We start from the raw sequence: 23,148 nt of genomic DNA on the forward strand, positions 1-23,148 counted from the left end.
TTTTATCTTAGTTCATACAAAATGAGTATGAACCACATGCCAAAAAAGTGGTAAAAAATGTGACTTATATCTGCACATTCCAAAATAACATTTTGCAAACCTTTACAAAACATTCTAGTCTATGCCTACACAACCTAAGTAAAGTGAAGAGTTACATACTGTTTAATGAACTTGTGTCTGCTCAGTTATAAAGCAAAATTTTCTGGTTTCAACGATCCACACATGCAGGTTGACTGGCCCCAGATTCTGAGACACTAATGTTCCACCTATTTTGTTGTTGGGTTTACCAAAATCTGAAGAGGCACAACTTGTTTTTCAGAGAAATCTCAATATATTCTTGAGTTTGCCTGTAATTTTTATATTAATAGTGGTCTAAACAGTTGCCACTAAAATTCTATGCAACTTTAGAAGTACATAGGTGATAAAAAGTCCCTTGGATGCTATTCTTTGTGGAGAAGTAGCATTCTTCTAATTGTTAGTTCAGTGAGGTAGTCTCTAAATGCAAGGCTGTCTCAGTATTTAGGTAGAGGCAGAATCCACGGTCAAATACAGGACCTCCTTATGGAAGTTAGCCTGAGCGTGCACAAGATGGAACAAATTCAAAAAGTTTCTGTCCTCTTCATCATGGTCTCCTATATGCCAGTACACAGGAATGAACAGTAGGGGGGAAAATGACAGTTAAGTTTTAAAATATATGATCTATTTAAAACATAAGATGTTCCAATTTTCCCTAATAATATGTAACAGAAAACTAGTTAGTGATCTTTGCTAAGTCAGATGTTAGGCATTGAAATCATGGAATTTTATAAGAGCACTGAATTAGAAGTTGGAAGAAAAGGATGCTGGTCCATGTTTTATTGTTTCTAACTTCATGACCTAGGGCAAGTCAGATAATTTCTCTAAGCTTTAGTTTTCTCATCTGTAAAACAGGGCTAATTGTCATGTTGGCTACCTAATAAAACTGTAAAATATATATATTAAAACTATATAAATATAGTATATTATTATGACAATTATGATAGTTGAGGAGCAAGTTAAAATTTTTTGCTCTGCAAAACTGAAATTGGTTCCTTTAAAGACAGACTCAATTTTGTTTTCCACTAAAATAAATACCTAATTTAAGAAGTGACAAAACCAGGAACTAAATATATCTCATGGAAAACAAACAAAAAGGTCTACTACTACTATTCTTAGTTTAGAAATAAAAGTCTACACAGAATTATCCCTGTCTTAAGTGGAGACTAGATGCACCTCGTTCACACCCGCGCACCATCTACACGCATACTCACCAGACATGACTGACTGCAGCATTTCCATGATAATACATGCAAATGCATTTGCCACATTCTGTAGGAAGTTGTGTTTATCCACTGAAGTACTGAAGACTTTACAGAGTCTTTGCATTATTTTAACTGTCCAATCCATGCAGTATAGTTCTTTCTCGCACACCTGATTTAGACATACAAAGCATTACGGTAAACCTTCATGTGAAGAAAGCTATAGAATTTGAAAATTGTATTAACTATGACAGTTTATGATTTTACATAATTTATTACATATGATATTATATTGCATCTATAAGTGGAAAATGTTTTTATATCTAACACTCCTTTGCTTTCAAATGGTACAATTTTAGTGGAAAATGTATAACAAATAAAACTCTGGTTCACGATTATCATATGATATTATTTTTAAAATTTATTTTTCAATTATAGTTCACATTCAGTATTATTCTGTATTAATTTCAGATGTACATCATAGTGGCTAGAAAATCATGTCCTTTAGAGTGGTCCCCCTGATGTTTCAGGCAGTCACCTGGCCCACACACAGTTACCATGACATCATCGACTACGTTCCCTGTGCTGTGATCTGCATCTCTGTGACTGCTCTGTGACTGTTCTGTGACTACCCATTGTACTTGTTAATCCCTGCCCCTTTTCGCCCAGACCCCTAATCGCTCTCCCCTCCGACAATTGTCTGCCTGTCCTCTTATCATAGAATATTGATAGTGTAAGAACTAATATTGAAAACAATTATTAAGCATATGAAAAATAAGACTTCTGCTCATTCATTCATTCAATAAATATTTACTGAGCACATGCTAAGTACAATGGTAAGCCATAAAGACAATGGAAGTACAATGGTAAGCCATAAAGATGGTGCTTCTATTTTCAGGAAGTTCAATCAGGGTAACAGAAATACAAGAAATTTCAATAGGCAAGAGAATTTTATAGTATTACCAACTTTCCCTCTTGAGAGTTATAGAAAATATTTCTCTTACTTAAAAGAGAAATATTTAAAGAAAAGACTACATGTTAATAGCTAAATCTGAAAAGAAAAGGTTTGTTTGCTAACATTTTAAATGGCCAATTTAGCTCACATAACTGAATAATATACAGCATGAAAATAAACTTTATAGTAGTGTAACTAAATAATGTTATCTGACAGGAAGGAGTATTGATTACTTATGTGTAAAGCATGGCACAAAGCACTATGAAAGAAGTAAGTGACACAGTCCTGGATTTCAAAGAATTTACAATCTGTTTTGGGATTGTGACTTACTCCACACATAAAATGGCTTAAGAACACTATTAGCAAATGAAGATAAAGAGAAGACAAATCTGAGGCAATTTAGGGAAAATTAATGATCAGAGTTGAGATGATTATCAGGAAAGGATTTTGGGAGAAGGCTTCTTCACCCCCAGCAACTTCCTCTCATTCTGTTTGCTATGGTGCTGCCCAAGTGACCTTTCCCAAACCTGAAGCTGGTGGTGTCTCTCCCCTTCCCGGAACTCTTCGGCAGCTCCCTACTAGGGGATGTGTCCGAGCTCCGCAGAGAGTCTACGTAAGACCCTTCACTACCTGGCCTCTCCCTTTCTGTCTAACCTCACCTTCTTTTCCTCTTCTGCACATTTTACCCTTCAGAAACAATACTGGGCTGCTTATAGTTACGTGAATATAGCCATGAAATTCCATTTCTCTTTCTCTTTTGGACGAAATCGGCTTAATTATTAAAATAAATATTTGCCCCTGCTGGTGTAGCTCAGTGGATTGAGCACCAGCCTGCAAACCAAAAGGTCACTGGTTCGATTCCCAGTCAGGGCACATGCCTGGGTTGCTGGCCAGGTCCCCAGCTAGGGGTGTGCAAGAGGCAACTGCACATTGATGTTTCTCTCCCCCTCTTTCTCCCTCTTTTCCCCCTCTCTAAAAATAAATAAATAAAATATTAAAAAAGAAAGTAAACATTTATATTGAAAATAGTTAATTTAGTAGCTTTATTCACATTTCAAAAAGAGCCACAGAAGTTTCATTCATGTTTTCAGCAGCTGAGTTGGTAATGATCCCGTCTCCATTTCATAGGAAATGGACTACATCCAAGTATTCCTCACAACAGCCAACTGGAAGATTATTTCATTGCTTTTGAAGCACTGGTTGAGCAGGCATCCGCGATGGTAGCACAATAAATTATCTGTCTTGTCTATCTGCCTGGGGAACTTCTACTCGTTTTTTAAAACAAATTGGGATTGGGAAAACCCTCTTTGTGCTCAACATTCACCGGCATTGGTTCCTTTTCGCTACCTCTGCTTGTATCTTTTTGTACATATATTTTTACTCTTGTCTCACTGAATTTACTTACATATACCTTGGTATCTCTTAAAAGACTGTAAGCAGCTTTTGGTTAGAGAATTGTCCTGTTAATTTCCATAGTTCTAGAATCTCACACAATGTATGGCCCATAGTAAAAACTCAATTTGTGTAAAATGAATAAATATTAAAAATAGTTTGAAGTGTTTTGTTTTGAAAAACATTTTAACTGTGAAAGTGGAGAGAACAGTATACTGAGCCCCCTGTACCCACTTTCTGGCCTATCCATCTTGATTCACCTTCATCTCCATTCACGGCCACATCCTCTCCCTGCTGCTCATTGGTTATTCTGAAGCAAATCAAATGGAGCACTTTATTTTCTAACAGATTTTTTTTTAAAGAATATAACTTGGGCCCCGGCTGGGTAGCTCAGTTGTTTGGAGCATCATCCTGATACACCAAGGTTGTGGGTTCAGTCCCCTATCAGGGCACATGCAAGAATCAACTGATGAATGCGTAAGTAAGGGGAACAACAGATCGATGTCTCTCTCTCTCTCTCTCAAATTAATTTTAAAGATTAAATAAAAATAAAAAATAATAAAACTTGGCAGAGCTGTAAAATGACAATCTAGACATGAAGTGGGGAGAGGGTAATACAGGGAATAATTCCAAATCTGATAGTTTATTATTACATACACTGCAAAATTTTACAAGTATGTATAAAATATATACTTATGTACTTATTCTTTCAAAGTGTTTTGTACATGTTTTAGTTCCTTCAGGAACTAAAGCTCCCTGGCAGGTCAACTATAATGTTAAACAACTTGTCAGAGAAAAACTCGTTTTTCACTTACCAAAGCCAGAAAGACTATCAGTCTTGCGAGTTCAGTGGCCCGTCCGTTCACAGCTTTACTAGCCATGAACGTGAAACAGATGTCGTTCCCGCACAGGATTAGGAGACGCGCGTTATTTTCTAGAAGCCACTCCCGAGGAACCACTTTTATTAGAGGAAGAACAGTTATTTAATGAGAAATTGCACGATAGCTTGAGTAACCATCATTAATTACAAGCACTATTACATCATTTAATTGGAAATACAATTAGCGTCAAGGGAAAAGCTCAGAAAAAATGCTTTAGTTTTACAGTTACAGCATTGAACTGGAGACAGAGATTACTGCCATGTCATGGCAGGTCTCACAGATGTACTAGTAATATAGTCAAAGCATCTTTCCTACACAGAGATCAACAGGCAAGGTGTCCTAATCCCATGAAAGGAAAGAAATCTTGAAAACTTCAGAATCTCAAGGATTATGCATAAATGGGAAAAATCATTTCACCTCTGCCATACCATTAGGAAAGGGTTTCTTTTTAGACAACCTAGAAGGGTGTTTCTGAGAACTTACAAGATGAGAATAATTATGAAGCTTTCAAATAATAATAGTAATAAATATATACTTATAACATTCATAATTAAAGGAAAGTAAGTTCATTATATGCATTCTCTTCAAACATGCCAATTCTTTAAATGTTAGAGCACTTGATTTCAAATACGCGAGTCATTTGTTACCTGTACAATTATCCTTATTTTATAACTGTATTCTAATAATAAATTTCTGTTTCTCTGTGAGATAAATATATTATTTTACCTGATAGTTCATCTATAAGACTGATAACATCATCTGCTGTCCACTCTTTGATGCCTGTGTCATATAATAAGTTAATGGCATCAGCCAAACCTTTCAGACTGGATTCATCTGTAGGTTCTTCTATCATTTTCTGCCAAACCACTTGTCCTGAATAATTGAAACAAAAATTAGGTTATGACAGAATAGTTGGGTTTGTGATAAAGACTTCATGGATTGTTTAAAAAGGAAATTGGATTGCATAATGGAATTCATTACTTATATATGCTACTTTCATAAGGAAAGTCAATTTTAGTAACAATATAAATTTGAATGTCTCTGACTGATATGATGAAGCAGAGCAACAACAGCTGAATGAGGAAAAGGTAGTATCACCAAGCGTAGCTTCCAGTTCAAAGATAATGCTATCCCTAAAACAGAAATTGGAATAGACAGTTAATGTAATCTTACTGAAATAAAATAAAACCTGAACAAGAGAACATTCTGTATTTGAGGATCTTCCAAATATTTAATCAAAACAGAGTAATCCAGTCAATTTTTGATTATTTACCTACAACCAATTCTCTTTGTGAATTACACAACAAAATTTTATCACAGATTGGCTTCTTGCTGCTAGTCAACATACTTTAAACTGGTTACCTGCTGATGTGAGGCAATGTGAACTAAAGAACTGCATGCTAATTTTAACATTAATCTACATTCATTAGAAATGCAAAAAAATGCACAAAAAATCATATTACACACCCAAAATTAAGTAAAACATCAATTCCAATTACAACTTTGATTTACTGGCACTACTGGTCCCCTCCAGCAAGTATAATCTTTAATTAATATAATGTTTAAAAGTGAAAAGTAGCTATTTTAGGTAAACCAGACATGATAGGAATATACTTGGTAATGGCCTTCAGGGAACAATTTCTATCTTGAAGCTTAAGTTATGCACAGATTAATGTAGTACAAATCTATGAAACTGGGAAACAGTTTAGTCATCAGGAATGATGAAACTTAGCAGGCACAAAAAGATAAGCTTCCTAAAGTAAAAGTAATTAACCAGCTTTGTAACATATGTTGCTAAAAAATACATGCTCACCATCCTGAGGAGATATTGGTCCAAAAATGATGTATAGCAATCTTGCCTGATTCACCATTGGCCATGGCTTTAATATACATGTCAGCCAAAAAGCAGAATCGCTTCTTTGTGTCCAATGATCAAGCAGAACATTCCTACAGAACAGTCTGATCCTCAGCTCCAGTTTTCGGGCATTTCCTATGAAGAAAAGAGACTTGTAAATCATTCTTCCTGGAAAGGGTGATGTGCATAGTGGACAGGTCGAAGACATACTTCATTAATATGCTTTGTATTGAAAGCATTACTTCATTTTCCTCTGTAAAAGTTTTAGATTATCAAGGGATTATTTTAAAACAGCTTTATTGAGATATAATTTACATATCATTCAATTTGCCCATTTAAAGTGTACAATTCAAAGGTTTTTAGTATATTCACAGATATGTGCAGCCATCACCAAGTAAGTTTTAGAACATTTGATCACCTCAGAAAGAGATCCTGCTCTTTTAGCTACCACTCCCCCCTCCCTCCGTACTCTATCATCCCCAGCCCTAAGCAGCCAATACTCTACTTTCTGTCTCCATAGATTGCCCTGCTATGGAGTTTTATACGAATGAATCATAGAGTATGTGGCATTTTGTGACTGGCTCCTTTCCCTTAGCATGATGTTTTCAAGATTCATCCATATACTGGCGGGTATCAGTACTTCATTCATTTTTAGGGTTAAATAATACTCCACTGTAGATATAACACATTTTCCTTATCCATTCACCCATTCATTGATGGACAGGTGGGTTGGTTCTACCTTTTGGTTATTCTTAATAATGCTACTATTAACATTCATGTACAAGTTTCTGGGTGGACATGTGTTTTCATTTCTCTTGTGGATATACATAGGGATGAAATTGCTGGGTCATATGGCAACTCTATATTTAATCATTTGAAGAACTTGCCAGACTGTTTTTAAAATTTATTTATTTATTTATTTATTTTTATTTTAAAAGATTTTATTGATTTAGAGAGAGGGAAAGTAAGAGAGAAAGAGAGGGAGAGAAACATCAATGTGTGGTTGCATCTTGTACACCCCCTACTGGGGACCCTGCCTACAACCCAGGCATGTTCCCTGACTGGGAATGGAACCAGTGACCCTTTGATTCACAGGCTGGCACTCAATCCACTGAGCTACACCAGCCAGGGCCTGCTTTCTGACTTTCAATTCCAGTCATCCTAGTGGGTGTCAAGTGGTATTTTGTGTGTTTTTTTTAACAGCAATATTGAAATATGTATAATTTACATACGATAGAACTTTATCCACTTAAAGCATATCATTCAATAGTTTTTATTATATTACTATTTTTGGATTTTTAAAATATTTTATTTATTTATTTATTATTATTTTTTAGAGACGAGAAGAGAGGGAGAAAGAGAAGGAGAGAAACGTCAATGTGTGGTTGCCGCTCGTGAGCCATCTACCAGGAACCTGGCCCACAACCTAGGCGTGTGCCCTGACTGGGAATTGAACTAGTGACCCCTTGATTCACAGGCTGGTGCTCAATCCACTGAGCCACACCAGCCAGGGCTCATGTTATTAATATGTTTATAAATGGTTTCATATTAAAAGTATAATTTGATAACCTTTTCTCTCAAATTACATTTTGAGATTTAGCTATATTAACACACTTGGTTCTAGTTCATCTGTTTTAACTGCTGAGGGTTTTAATTACATGAATGTGCCACAGTTCATTTATCCATCCTTCTGACAGTGGGCACTTAGGTTGTTTCGCTTTCCACAGTTACATGCTGCACTCCTCGTTCTTATACGCGTCTCCTTGTGCAAACCGTGGAGTGTTTCAGAGTGAAACTGCTGGGTTGTAGGGTCCCATAATTTTTGAAATATGAAGTATTTCGGGTACATACGAAGGTTTAAAGAATACTATCATGAACAACTTTGTATCCTCCACCATCTTAAGGAACAAAATATTATTACTACAGCTGAAGGCCTCTGAGCACTTCTCTTTCTCTAATTACATGCGACTTGAGCCTCTTATCCAATTCAGTGGTTACCATTCCCTTACATTTCTTGGTTCTTTACCTATAAATGAATGCCACCATTTGTTTTTAAATATACTTTTGAACTGTGGGTTTTTTTCTATTTTAATTTTCTGTGTAATATTATTTCTGAACTGTAGTTCTTTACCTGGTTTGCTGAAGACAGTGGTCTGCACCTTGCGGGAGAGGCTGGTCAGCTCGCACAAGAAGTTAAAAACACGATGGCACTCCAGTTCGTCCCAACCTGCTGTTAAGATCTGAGGATAATAAAATGAAGGAAACAATGCAGATGTTCAGACCATCAAATCAAAACATAAGTCACCACTGCCTTGTGAACACGTGACTGTTGCAGCACATGCTCCAGGTAGTGTATATGATTTTATCCCCGATGGAACTGTTGAAACTAGTAAGAAATTTTACATAAACAAAATATAGAAATGCTTCAAATTCAATTTCTTTTTTTTTAAGGCGTATGTTTTCAGAGAACTTCCAATGCTACTAAATACCTAACTCTGACATATGAAGAAAATAACGAATTTTAGAACACAGCTCTAGACATCTGACTCAGAAGCCAGCTGTGGCCTACTTTTAGATGAAAATCAAACCCTTCTGATCCCCTCTAGCTATCATTTATGATATTGCTTACAAATGATAAGAATTTCGCCTACTGTGACAATTTCTAAGCATTTATGACATTTGGATATGAACAGAAAAATGTCATTAGGACAAAATTTAGTAATTATTTTTTAGTAAACCCAAATGTACAGTTAAACATATATGAAAGAGAAATTACAATGATGTATCATATGCAATTGACCCTTGAACAACACAGGTTTGAACTGTGCAGGTCCACCTTTATGCAGATTTTTTTCCCAACAAATATGTGTACTTGAAAAAAGAAAAGATTTTTTCTTTTTTTTTAAGATTTTACTTATCTATTTTTAGAGAGAGGAAGAGAGAAAGAGAAACATAGATAATGTGAGAGATACATCAATAGGTTGCCTCTAGCATGCCCCCAACTGGTGACCTGGCTTGCAACCCAGGCACATGCCCTGACTGGGAATCAAACCAGCGACTTTTCCATTCATAGGCCAGCACTCAATCCACTGAGCCACACCATGTGTACTGTTTTCAGTGCAAAGTTGGGGGGACACAGATGTGGAGAGCTGACTGTATGCATTGATCTAAGCCATTTTATATAGGGGACTTGAGCATCCATGGATTTTGGTACCCATGTGGGGTCCTGGAGCCAATTCCCCTTGAATACCAAGAAACAACTTAAATTGGGAGGGAGTCAAAAGCTATACATAGATTTTTGACTGTATGTAGGTTAGCACCTCTAACCCCTGTGTTGCTCAAGGGTCAATTGTAATTTTATTTTGAAAAAGTTGATCAATCACGTAAATTTTTCTTAAAATAGTTGACCTAGATTTCAGTAGTATAAAAATTAAGCTTATTATCTCTGGAAGAACATACAAGAAACCTCGAACATTAGTTAATTCTGTTGAAGGATACTCAGTGGACAAGGCTTTGGAGGAAGACTTACTTTTCACTTTATATCATTTTGTACCTTTTGAAATTTACATAAATACATGTGTTCATATTACCTGTCCAAGACAGATTTTTTCATTTCTTTGGGACAGGCTGGTAGGCTGGGATATAAGCAAGATTATTGTAAGACTATTGTAAACCTGATAAGGTTGTTGTAAGTTTTAAATAAGCTAGTACATTGCTTAGAATAGTATATTAGTAGCCCTGGCTGGTGTAGCTCAGTGGATTGAGCACAGGCTGGGAATCAAAGTGTCCCAGGTTCGATTCCCAGCCAGGGTACATGCCTGGGTTGCAGGCCATAACCCTCAGCAACTGACTGCACATTGATGTTTCTCTTTCTCTCTCTCTCTCTCTCTCTCTCTCTTCCCTCTCTAAAAATAAATAAATAAGGTATTTAAAAAAAAAGAATAGTATATTAGTAATACATTAATATTGAATAACATTAAACTATAATGATATTATCTTCTTCATTTACAATAAAAGACTAGTCAAAAGTGTTCTTAAAATTATATAGCTGATTTTTTCTAGTTCTATTAAGATTATCACTGATGTATAACATTGTAATAAATTAAAGGTTTACAATGTAGTTTTATATCATACATATTGCAAATTAATTATCATAATAAGGTTAGTTACATCTATCACCTCCCATAGTTACAATTTTTTTTCATACAGTTGATTTCTAAAGTCACATCTTAAATAAATAGCCCAAGACTTAAAATTCATTATACACACACACACATACACACTCCTCACCTCACACTACTTCTACTCTTTACAATAGTGGACAGAAACTTTGAGGACTTTGGTAAAGAACTATGTAACATTTCTTACCAGTGAGAAATCCAAGAAGAAAATCTGAGGTAGCAAACATTATTAGATTAACACATTCTCAAATCTTTACAATTTTATTTTGTTGTTGTTTTATTATTACTTTTTTTTAACCCATGGAATAATACATTACATGTTCTACTTGTCAACAGTTCAAAAATATTTCTTTTCTTCTTTCATTAAAAAAAATGTACATGCCCTGGCTGGTGTGGCTCAGTGGACTGAGTGCCAGGTTGTGAACCAAAGGGTCGCCAGTTTGATTCCCAGTCTGGGCAGATGCCTGGGTTGCAGGCCAGTTCCCCAGTGTGGGGTGTGCAAGAGGCAACCACACATTGATATTTTAGCCCTGGCTGGTATAGCTCAGTGGGCTGAGTGCAGGTTGTGTACCAAAGGATTGCCAGTTTGATTCCCAGACAGGGCACATGCCTGGGTCACAGACCAGGTCCCTGGTAGGGGCCACATGAGAGGCCACCACACATTGATGTTTCTCCCTCTCTTTTTCCCTCCCTCCCCCTCTGTCTAAAAATAAATAAATAAAATATTTAATTAAAAAATGTACCTGTAAAAACATGCCATAACATGATAATCCTAAACATTGCATAGGAGCTGCACAGCCATTGAATTTAAAACAGGAAACCTGTAAAGAGAACAACTATTAATTCATCCTTTTCAGTGGGACTGTAAAACGATTTGACATTCAAATTTAATGGAACTATGTAAGCATTTTTTCAGTCTTAACTGAAAGTAACTAACATGTTAAATAATTGATTAGCATTGTCATATAGGTAGGGATTACAAAAGATAAAAAGCAGGCCCTGCCTGGTGTCTGGTGTCGCTGAGTGGACTGAGTGCCGGCCTGCGAAGTGAAAGGTCCTCCTGTGAGGTTCCCAATCAGAGCACGTGCCTGGGCTGCAGGACAGGTCCCCAGTTAGGGGCATGCAAAAGGCACCCAGTCATCATTTTTCTCACTCATGGATCTTTCTCTCCTTCTCTTTCTCCCTCCCTTACCCCCTCTCTGAGAATAAATAAAATCTTTAAACTTGATCTTAGCCAAAAGGCTGAGAAGCGATAACATAAAATCTTTATTTAAAAAAAAGACATAAAAAACAAAGACTGCCTTCAAGGAGCTCACAATTTATTTTATTTTTAAGATTTTATTTATTTATTTTTAGACAGAGGGGAAGGGGGGGATAAAGAGAGGGAGAGAAACATCAATGTGTGGTTTCCTCTTGCACACCCTCCACCACGGATGAGACCTACAGCCTAGGCACGTGCCCTGACTGGGAATCAAACTTGGTGACCCTTTGGTTCACAGGATGATGCTCAATCCACTGAGTCACACCAGCCAGGGCAAGGAGCTCACAATTTAGTTAGCAGAATAAGATACACACATGTGAAGTTATTTTGATAATCCAGGTTAGAATATATAAAAATGATAAAATGACTGAAAAATAGGATACCAGACACTATAAAAGCAGGGAAATGATAAATTTGGGAATGATTTTAAAAGCTTATGAAGGATGTGAAAGAAGCAATGTCTTAAAGTAGGATTCAAATATATAACAAATGGAAAGGATTGGTGAGGGAAACAATAAGGGTGAAATTGTATAGGAGTAGGAATAAAACAGTTTATTTGGGAAGAAAGATATAACCAACTTAACTAGGTTCAAAGTAATAGGAAGTACAGTTGTATTGTTAGGGAGAACCTTAAATACCACTTTTGGACTTTGGAATTTGTCTTGCTGAACTGAGTAGCCACTGAAAGATTTTTAAGCAAGAAAATTAACTTGATGAAAGTGATGCTTTAGGAAGAATAACCTTGATTCAGCGTGCAGAATGTGTTGGGGACAGAAGAAACTGGATGGCAGAAAGATCACCTGGGAAGCTGCTGCAATAATATAGACCTGAATTCAATGCAAATATCGAGATGAAAAAAGCCAGTGCTTCAGAAATAGTTTGCATACTACTGGTTGTAGAACTGAGCCATCAGCATGGCATTTGGGTTGGTGCAGTAAAACTCATTTTTTTCATAGACATTATGCCCAATACACTGATGTACATATCCAAGTCATAAATTATCACAAAAGGGTTGTCATTTTATATATTAAAATACTTTCTGATGTTTTTGTATATTTAAACAGTAATATTTTAACATTCAGAAATTATTTCATTTTTTTAGAAATTATTTCATTTTAATAAAGCATCTAAATCACTACTTCAAAACATCCTCATGATTCCCATGTGAGGTAAAAAGACTCTTATACTTGAATAAACCTAATAAACTTAAATGATGTACTGTACTTAGTTATATATAAAATTATTTTATAATAAGTAAAGGACTACTACACTACATTTGGGTGTTTTATAATCTTTGAGTACTTGGTAAAATATTAAATTATCATTGATCAGTTTAATACTAACTCATGAAGTTCTACTAATTAAGGATAGATTTTAAATGAGTATAAAACAATGATAAAATATCTTCACTAGAAATCAAGATTGTGAACTAATTCAAAAGCATGCCAAGGTTGCAGGTTCAATGCTCAGTCAGGGCACATACAAGAATCAACCAGTGAATGCATAAATAAGCATCAAATCAATGTTCCTGTCTGTCTGTCTGTCTTCCCTACCCTCTCTCTCAAAAAAATCAATAAATTAAAAAAAAAGAAGTATGATCTTACTTCAGCGAGTATCTTGTGAATGTACTTTAGTCTTTCCTTTGTGGGTAGCAACAGTGTACATCTTTTAAATAGTAAACCTGAGAAAGTAAAAAAAAAAAAAACAAAAACAACAACATGAAAAAAGGTGACAATGCAATCAATTAAAAAATATCTATAAAGCACAGCATAATGGTTCCTGAAAGTCAAGTGTGGTATGCTGTAGTGGACTGTGAGCTGATGTGGTTTGTAAGAGAAAGTTTGGGAGGAAGGGTGTAAAACATTTATATGTTGATGACCAAGTGGCTTTGATGTTTACCTAAGAGGCACTGGCATAAAATTTTATAAAATATTGTGAAATTGATACTATAGGACAGATATGGAAAAGTTTTAAATTATTTAGATTTAAAAAGATACAATAACAAGACATTAAATAGACTAGGGAAACTTTATATTGTCTTTATTCCATGGAAAACATATTTCAGTATCTCTTGAAATTAATCTCATGTCCACAAAGAAAAATGTTTTGAATTGTTAATGCAAAACATAGAAATGGGAAAACAGATTTTATATTCTTTTCAGAAAATTAAAAAAAACATTTTAAGTCATAAGTCTTTAAAATTCCAGAGACTTTAAGTCATTTTTGCTCACAGAAAATGTCCAGTTTGGATTAATTATCTATTTCTCTCTACAAATATATCCTTTTATGGAGCTTGCATGATAAGAATGTATAGAATTTTGTCCAGATATTTAAAAAAGAAACAAAATCCCTTCCATTTCCCAGTGAGATATGTAATTTCAACTACAGTGACAGGAAGTGAATGATTTGTTTCCTCTAACTTTAAATGGTCTGTTTTCCTAAAATGGCAATACTTTGTTAACATTCCTATGAGGGCAAATGTCCTCAAATTAAAAGTAAGATATATGGCAGAAATATATATACCTGTATATCACTTTCTTCAGTTTTCATCTTCTCTGCATTTACTTTTTAACATAATATAAATATTACTTTATATACTTCTATAGAACATATGGGAATCTAATTTATTTTTAGAAGTTGTTATGTTTGGGTAACACATGACCGGAATTAAGTCTTAAACATAAACCCTCCCTATTTTTGTACATAAAAAGACATTTTCAGTGTTTGGCTTTTAGACTGAGTTTTTTCCTTTTGTGCTTTGGCATCCAGTCCCATGGCGTGTCATAGCTGGGGAATTGTAAGCTATAATTGTATGTTGGTTGCCTTTTCTAATGTAAAACTCCTATTTTTAAGGGTTGCAATTTAACATAAAAACCAATACCAGCTGGCTTTTTTTTAACACAGGTGCTCTGCGATACCCTTTAGAGACCAACTTCTTTAATTTCTTTTTACTAAAATAGAGTCAGATGTAATGTTCTTTCCACACTAGCCATCTGCTCTGTTTTTGTGTGAAGAAGCAAATTAAAATTTATAATACTCAAAGAGCAGGATTCTGAAAATGTTATTTTAATGTCTGAAAATAAGAACAGATCAGACAGGAATAGTAACAGGAGAAAATGGTAAGTACATCAAACATTTACCAAAAGAATCAGTCATAAGCCAGGTGTCTGCATCAAAATTAAATGTAAGGTTGAAATCATTGCATGAATAAATCTGTTTTAAAAGGCTAGCTATTAAGATCAATGCACATTTGTATTTTTAACTGACTTATCCATATAATTGTCTTAAGGCTTTTTTTGTTTGTTTAAGCAATTGAGACTTGGTCAGGGAGAAAAAATTCTTTCAGATCAAAACCAAAGAATAAGCACTTTTACCCAATCAACTACCATTTCCTCTGCACCTAATGATATTTGCAAAAAAATATTTACAATAACAAGTAGCAAAAAGTAATTGCATATTCTGTTACAGACTTTACTAAGCCTAATTCAATATCGAAGCCAGTAACATTATAGTCAAATTACATACCTTTAATTTAGTCTTATAAAATATACTTGTCAATACAGCTTTATATATTTATACATCGATATATTCTTATTTTATTATCTTAAAGCTAGGCATTCTTTGGCTACTAAAAGATAAAAGTTAGTTAACTTTGTATGCTTTTATTTAAATATCAACATCACTTTGATGTTTGGTTTTATTGTCATACTTTGTTTAATTAGAAGGTGATTTCTAATTTAATTGGTGTCATTAGTCAAGTCAAAATTAGAATTTTATTTCCGCACTCTTAGGGAGAATAAAAATCAATAAAAGGGGTAAAAGATGAATACAAATCAAGGGCAAAAGATCACAGAAATTTCCTTTGATAAGGTTAATTTAATCACAGCATAATGATTTATTAGTAAATGTATATAGTGCTTTAAAAAAACACTGTTTCTGATAAAAGAAGAAATGATCTTCCACAATAATGTGTTTAAATTTCTATGTTAAGGCCCAGATTATGGTTGAAAGGAAAAAAGGTATCAAGGTAAAACTCATCAGAACCATAGAAAATACATCAATTTCCTAAACTGGTAAGTCACCTAGAAAATACGCATAGGTGACACTGTATCCACATGACATCACAAGGGCTCACACTTTTTACATTAAATTGCATTCTCTCACCTTTAAACTTAAATGTAAGGAAATGTTGTTAAGGGAAAGTCCTCACACTGAAGAGTAAAAGCATCATAGAAATAGGCACATATTAGAAAATATTCTATTTCCCATGAGTCTTACAGAATTGTATGATAAAATCCCCTTAGTTAAGTATGGTTCTTTATTTGTTACAATTCCTACTATGTAAGTTACCTAGAGATCTGTAGTGTTCCAGCATAGCAGAGTCTTGTCTCTCGCCAGGCAGCTCAGGGTTGTGAAAGTCCTGTAGTAAAAGCCTTTTGCTTCCTGATGCGGTCGAGATATAATTAACAATGTGCTGGCTGAAAGTTTTGGACACCATGCTTAGTATGCTGATGTCTTTCACTACCAAAGGAAAAATACATACATGTGTGTGAATGGCTTAGATACAAAAATGTCACTGTTAGCACAATGTGAAAACTTATGTTAGCCCATTAATAATATTAAATAATAGTAAAACTAAAGAGGGAAATCTAAAATTGCTTTAAACCCAGTGCTCAATAAATTAGAAATATTTTGGGATGTAACTGTCATACACCATGTCATTATAATGAGAAGCATGCTTAAAGAGTTTGAGTATTCTCCTTTCTCACTGTATCCCTTACCTAATAACAATAAAGCTTTATAAAATAAACTTAACATGAACACTACTAATTCTAGTGGGGCCAAAGATGACAAACTAGTTTTGGGGGAAAATAAGAATATTTGAGTGTCTATGTAGCTTGCTCATAGTCCCCAAACCTCACCTGACAAATATCTTAAGATTATTTGGAATATTTCCAATGGCAAGGCTTTAAAATTTCCAAGCGTTGATAAGGGCTGAGAATCGGAGTAAAGGGTGCTGGAAACACAGCTGGACCGACGATTACTACGTCTATATTTCTGGTTGGGAATCAAAGTGAAACTGGTATTCACTCTAGATGCCATCCTTTTTCCTATCTTGTGAACTTATCCTGGTTAGAAAAACAAAAAAACAAGAGACAAAAAAAGAAAAAAAGAACATTATAGTGATGAAGAGATGGGGGTTTTTTTTTTAATGAAGAGATTGATATTTTTTATGGGAAATAGTTGTCACTGTATATTTACAAAACTTTTAATACGGTGTCCAATGTATGGAGTTCCCACCAGTAGAGTCTTATTCATCTCAGTATGATGTGAAATATTTAAAAATATTTTCCTTCTTAGCCAAATATTCTAGATCGATGAAGAGTTTTAGTAGAAAATGAGGATGTATTTGGGTAAAATACGTTCTAAGAAAAATATGCAAAAATTTTTACATATAGAAAAAACTTTACAAAAGAAACCAATATAACAAATTCAACACATTCAATGTAGCTTTAAAGTTTTGTAGTAATGTTTTTCTATTTCCCTAAAACTGAACACTGACATCTTTTGTCAGAAACAATAAAAACAAAAGGATAAAAAATAGAGACTTTCATTTTAGAGACTTCAAGCAGTGAAATGAAAGACTTATCAAATCAATTAAGACTCGAGTAAATAAATAAACAATACATGTCCCTCAGTTTCACCTTTGGATAATAATAGTCACTGATAAGTCTCAGGAAGGGCTTCCATAACTTGATTTCAAAATGAACATTTCCTGGAGAAAACTTACTAAAGTCACCGATCATTTACTTACACTATAGAATAACTTAAAAAAAACCAACAAAACCGTGTCACACACAGTGACATTGTCACTGTGGCCCCGACCCAGAAAACACCGCCTGACCTTGTATATGTACAAGCACATGCAATGTACATGCACGTGCAAAGTACACGCACATGCGATGCACACGTAATGCACGAGCGCGAGTGGGCAACCACAACTCCCGGCTGAAGCTCCTCCTTTACGAAGTAACAACTGAGACGTTTCATCTCCGACTTACAAGTGTATTTGACCAAAATGCACGGTCTCCTTCCGTCAGGAAATTGCTAAAATCACACTGTTACGTATTTATCCTAAAAGGTTACATATCAACTCATACCAGCTGAAAATCGGTTACGCACTTGCACACACGGCCCAGAAGTTTGGTGCTTAGTGAAACACACAGTGGAAAACCTCCTCCAAGACCTTACGTGCCAAGGCGCTTTGCTTCAGCTTCAACGGCCGTTTAAATGAGCAGATATTTTACAAATAATCGTTGAATTTATAGTATGTAACCTGTGCCTTGCTAAAATGTTTCCAAAATACAACAAAAACAAAACAATGATGACATGTGCTTGTAAACACTTTGGTTTACAGCATGCCAGAATTTCATGTTTATATTTCTTTTTAACAAAAAAAAAAGGGTGGGGGGGGAGGGAGGGATCCCTGTCCATAGTGTTTTGTACCCTTTTCCAATTACCGTCGCGACTGCAACCCCTTCCACCGCTAGCAGACATGCTTCTACAAGTCATGCATTTTCAGGGCTGCATAGAACTCCAACAAGTGGGAGAACCTTCATTTGTTTAATCCGTAAGGGGGGGGGGGTTCCCCGCTCCCAGTAGGCATTTTAAAGCACTACCATCGTGCTCAGACGCCAATCCGGCCCAGGACTCGCTTCTCTGCGGACCGTGCGGGCTCCTGGGGCGCCCGGGGCCCCTGCTGCCCGGGGGCCTCTGGCGTGGCGACCGGGGGGGGAAGAATACACAATTCAAACCCCCGAGAGGGTGAAGACGCAAAGCCTGGGTCCTTCTACACGAAAGCCTCTTTTTTTTTTTTTTTTTTTTTACGAGTTTACGTTTTCCTCTCAGACCTGAACGTTTTGGGGGGGGAAGCTAGCAGACTTTTTTTGGAGAAATGTCAAGGGGTAAACCCAAATTACTGGTTCCCTCTCACCGCTCCGGAGGACGATAATCACCGACCCAAATCTCAGAATTACAGGGTTTTCGAGCCCCAGGCCCTCCCACGCACTTGGGACTCTCTGGGAAAGGCTTCGAGCGCCCTCTTGGGTGAGCTTGTACCCCGCCTTTCCGGAAAAAAACCGTCCGCCAGCAACTCACCGGGATTTCGAGTTTGTTTGAACTTTTCAGAAAACCCCTTTTGAAGAGACCCGCCCCATCTGCTCGGGTGTTAGCCCAAAACGTCTCCGAAGAGGTAACCTAGGGAGGGCGTACCAGAGAAACTGGCCGACGGGAGACTCAAACCACCCCGGGATGCATTTTTTTCCCCCTTCACTCCATCAGAAGCGGAAACGATCTCGAGAGAACATTGGGGAAACAAATCTCTTTTTACCACAGATTTTGACAGTTTTCCGGCTAAAGGATCACAGGAAGATGGGATCTAGTCGTTTTGCCCCACCATCCTCACGTTTCTTAATGTTTACAAAACAAAAAAGTCTCCTCAAGGTTTTCCCTCCGAGGAGAGAGAAGGTCCGGCTCTGCTCCGCTCCGGAGCGGCGCTCCAGCCTCCCAGGAGCCCCAGAGGCCTCGAGAAGCTTTTCGAATCCTCCCAGGAGCCCCAGCGGGAGGGAGCCACGCCCCCTCATGAATAATAAGAAAGGCCGACTCCCACAGTGCCCTCCTCCCTCATGAATAATTAACAACACGAGATCCTTGGAGCCCCAGGCCAAGGACAGGAAGGGGTGGAGCCATGAGACTGGGAGGGGGAGGGGAGGGTACAAAGGAAGAGCCCCAATCGAGCGAGCCACACATCTGCTCTCAACCACTTCCTGTTCTTTTGAACCTAGATTTAAGTCTATTTTTTATTTCCCCCACCCGCAATAGGATAAGTTACAAGAGCTTTTATCAAAACTTCTGTTGGAAAACAACTTCCAAAGATTCCCTTTGAAACCCATCTGGATCCCTGGAATCAAAGAAAGTTGAGGGCCTCCAGCCTCGCAAGATGGAGTCCAAGACGCATCTGTCTAGGTTGGCCGTCCTCCCTTGAACATTAAGTTCTCATTAATTAACTCACTCAGTAGCTATTTACTGAAGCCTGCACTGCGCCAGTCACTGGACAGAGAACAGGACACACGAAGTTTCCTGCCTTAATGGAGTTTGTTATTTTAATGGGCAAGATAGCAGAATAAACAGACAAAATAAACTACAGATAGAGAGCAATGCTATGGAGGGAATAAGGTAACAAAATAAGGTGAGGGTGGGCACCTGTGCCTACTTTAAATAGACAGGCCTGGAAGGTCCCTCTGAGGAGGTTGCATTTAGATTTTATTTATTTATTTTTTAGATAGAGGAGAAGGGAAGGAGAAAGAGGGAGAGAAAAATCAATGTGTGGTTGCTCTCATACTCCCCTAGCTGGGGACCTGGCCCACAACCCAGGCATGTGCCCTGACTGGGAATCAAACCAGTGACCCTTTGGTTCACAGGCCAGCACTCAACCCCTGGGACACATCAGCCAGGACTGGATATTTTTAAATGAGTGTCATCATAAACTGAAAGATGGTAATAAATAAATGTACTCAATGTTTAAGCCAGTTCATAGCTCTGTTGGGATATGATGAGTCAGAAGGAGCAAATAGCACAGCTGTGAGTGGGTATTACCTCCTTTCACACTCTTTTTTCAAAAGAAGCCTTCCCCCACGATTAGTGCTCAGAATGGTTTGGGATTCTGATTTTATGAACCCTTAGACGGCATCAAGCTCTAGGCAGCTCTACGAGAAAATCCTGAGATAATCTGCATTCAGATACGAAGGAAATGGCCTTTGGCCTCCACCCTCTAAAGCCAGTTCAACCCCAACTAGCAATAAATTGAATCCCATATTTTATATTTTATGATTGAATTGTTCAGGCTTCACTTTTAGTTAGCATTATGATGAGAACTCTGGAAAATGGTTTTAATTATTTTAAAAAATTAAAGCCAATGAGCTACAGACTGGGAGCAAATACTAGCTGGAAACATCTGATAAAGAGCTGTAATTTAAAATATACAAAGAACTGTTAAAACTCAACTCTAAGAAAATGAACAAACAACGAGCAAAAGACCTGAACAGATACCTCACCAAAGGAGATATACAGATGGCAAATAAGCATATGAAAAGATGCTCCACATAATATGTCATCAGGGAACTGCACATGTAAACAACAATGAGATCTCATTATGCACCTATTAGAAGGGCCAAAATCCAAAACACTGATAATACCAAATGCTGGTGAGGATGTGGAACCATAGGAACTGTCATTCATTGCAAAACAGTACAGGCACTTTGGAAGACAGTTTGGAAATTTCTTACAAAACATTTACCCAAGGGAGTTGGAAACTAACATCCACACAATTACCGGCACATGGATGTTTATAGCAGCTTTATTCACGATTGCCAAAACTTGGAAGCAACCAAGATGTCTGCCAGTAAGTGATTAGATTAATAAACTGTGGTACATCCAGATGAATATTATTCAGTGCTAACAAGAAATGAACTATTAAGCCATGAAAAGACCTGGAGGAATTTTAAATGCATATTACTAAGTGAAAGAAGCCAATCTGAAAAGGCTACATATGGCTATGATTCCAACTATATAACACGTGAAAGAGGCAAAACTGTGGAGACAGTAAAAAGATCAGTGGTTGCCAGGGGCTTTGGAGGAGGGGGGAATGAATAGGCAGAACACAGGATTTTTAGGGCAGTGAAACAATTCTGTGTGATACTATAATGCTAGCTATATCTCATTATACATTTGTCAAAACCCATAGAATATACAACACCAAAAATGAACCCTAATGTAAACTACAGACTTTGGAAGCCAATGATGTATTTATACACATCAATTTTAACAAATGTACCACTCTGTGGGGTATGTTGGTGCAGGGGGAGGTTGTGCGTGTGTGGGAGGGCAGGGACCAAAAAATCTCAGTACTTTCCACTCAGTTTTGCTGTGAACCTAAAACTACTTTAAAAAATAAAGTTGATATGTAAAAAAAAATTAAGGCCAGCACTTAGCCTTTAATTTAGGAAAGTTTTTTTCTAATTAAAAATCTAGACTTTCTGCCCTGGCTCAGTGGATTGAGTGCTGGCCTGCAAACCAAAGGGTTGCTGGTTCGATTCCCAGTCAGGGCACATGCCTGGGTTGCTGGCCAGGTTCTGAGCTGGGAGTGCACGAGAGGCAACCACACAATGATTTATCTCTTCCTCTCTTTCTCCTTCCCTTCCTCTCTAAAAATAAAAGTAAATAAAACCTTCAAAAAATCTAGACCTTTTAGACATAAAGCAGTCTGATTTTTAAGAAAATATGTGCGTGCCAGTTTGTGTGTGTCTGTGAGAAAGTAGATGGCATTATATCCTTGTCTTCTCAAAACACAAAAAAGAAATGTTTCAGAAATCTTCAAAAGATGCTTTAAGAAAAAAATTCTTCTGTTCTGTTAAGTACTTCTTATCAGACCTCGTGAACTCGGCCCTAACAGCAATGAGAGCAAATTCTGTATGAGAAGACTTGGCAAGGCAGTCATCACAAACCACGGGACAAGTATGACTAATACTCCCCTGTGGGGTAAACTGTGAAGAAATGAATTTCCAGAGAGTCAAAGTTGAGGCTTGACTCATTTGGAATTCTTTACAAATTGAAAACACTTAAACTGGGAAAACTCCGAAAACTATAATTCTTATTAATTGGCTGGAATTGCTAAGCAAACAAACCTAAGGATCAAGGGGATTGACTGGGGTTACCGAAAGAACGCTTGTCAAGCAGAAATAGGTGCTGTAATTCTTCCTGCAGGTGGCAGCAGAGAGCTGTATAACGTTCAGTATGTTTTCCCTCTTGAGGTGTGGAAACCCTTAACCATAGAGAGAACTGGAAAGCATTTTAGCGGTCACAGAACACCCTCCGTTTACAGATGAAGAAACTGTAAATCCAAAGAGATTACGCAAACTTCCTAAGGCAAAACTCTTCACTGATATAAATTCTTTGAAACGTGTCTGGTTATGCATATATTTCACTTATAATCCCATGACACTGGAGGCAAACGAATTTAATTAGATATGAAAATGCAATATTTCGTATGTAATATTTCATATGAAATATTAAGTTATGATAGAATAGCTTTTGAAATATTGCCAGAACTCTTCCCCTATATTTATTAAAACCTTTATTTTAAAGAGGCCATCTGAAAGCTGTCTGATGGGCATGTGCGCTGCTGGGGGAAAAAAGTACAAGTTCGGGGAAGCAAGCCTGAATTCGGTTCATTTCGTCTCTGCTGTCACACCCTGATATATTACTCCAACTTTGTGTTCGCTGTCAAGC

General features: G+C 36.7%; 1 protein-coding gene across 1 annotated transcript; it reads right to left on the bottom strand.

Annotated features, from left to right (window-relative positions):
• Window positions 1–151: 151 nt before the first annotated feature.
• FBXO47 (F-box protein 47) lies at window positions 152–19,310 on the bottom strand. The gene is made up of 11 exons (XM_045835700.1): window positions 19,193–19,310; window positions 16,725–16,931; window positions 16,153–16,323; window positions 13,407–13,483; window positions 11,285–11,362; window positions 8,492–8,600; window positions 6,319–6,495; window positions 5,232–5,378; window positions 4,440–4,582; window positions 1,290–1,449; window positions 152–632 (listed from the first exon to the last, which is right to left on the bottom strand). Exons 2-11 carry the CDS (start codon window positions 16,903–16,905, stop codon window positions 520–522), a joined length of 1,356 nt encoding a protein of 451 aa, XP_045691656.1. The 5' UTR covers window positions 16,906–16,931; window positions 19,193–19,310; the 3' UTR covers window positions 152–519.
• Between the last annotated feature and the right edge of the window lie 3,838 nt (window positions 19,311–23,148).

Source organism: Phyllostomus hastatus, unplaced genomic scaffold (genome assembly GCF_019186645.2).
Source record: "Phyllostomus hastatus isolate PE091 unplaced genomic scaffold, TTU_PhHast_1.1 phas_contig_210, whole genome shotgun sequence".
Lineage (NCBI taxonomy): Eukaryota > Metazoa > Chordata > Mammalia > Chiroptera > Phyllostomidae > Phyllostomus > Phyllostomus hastatus.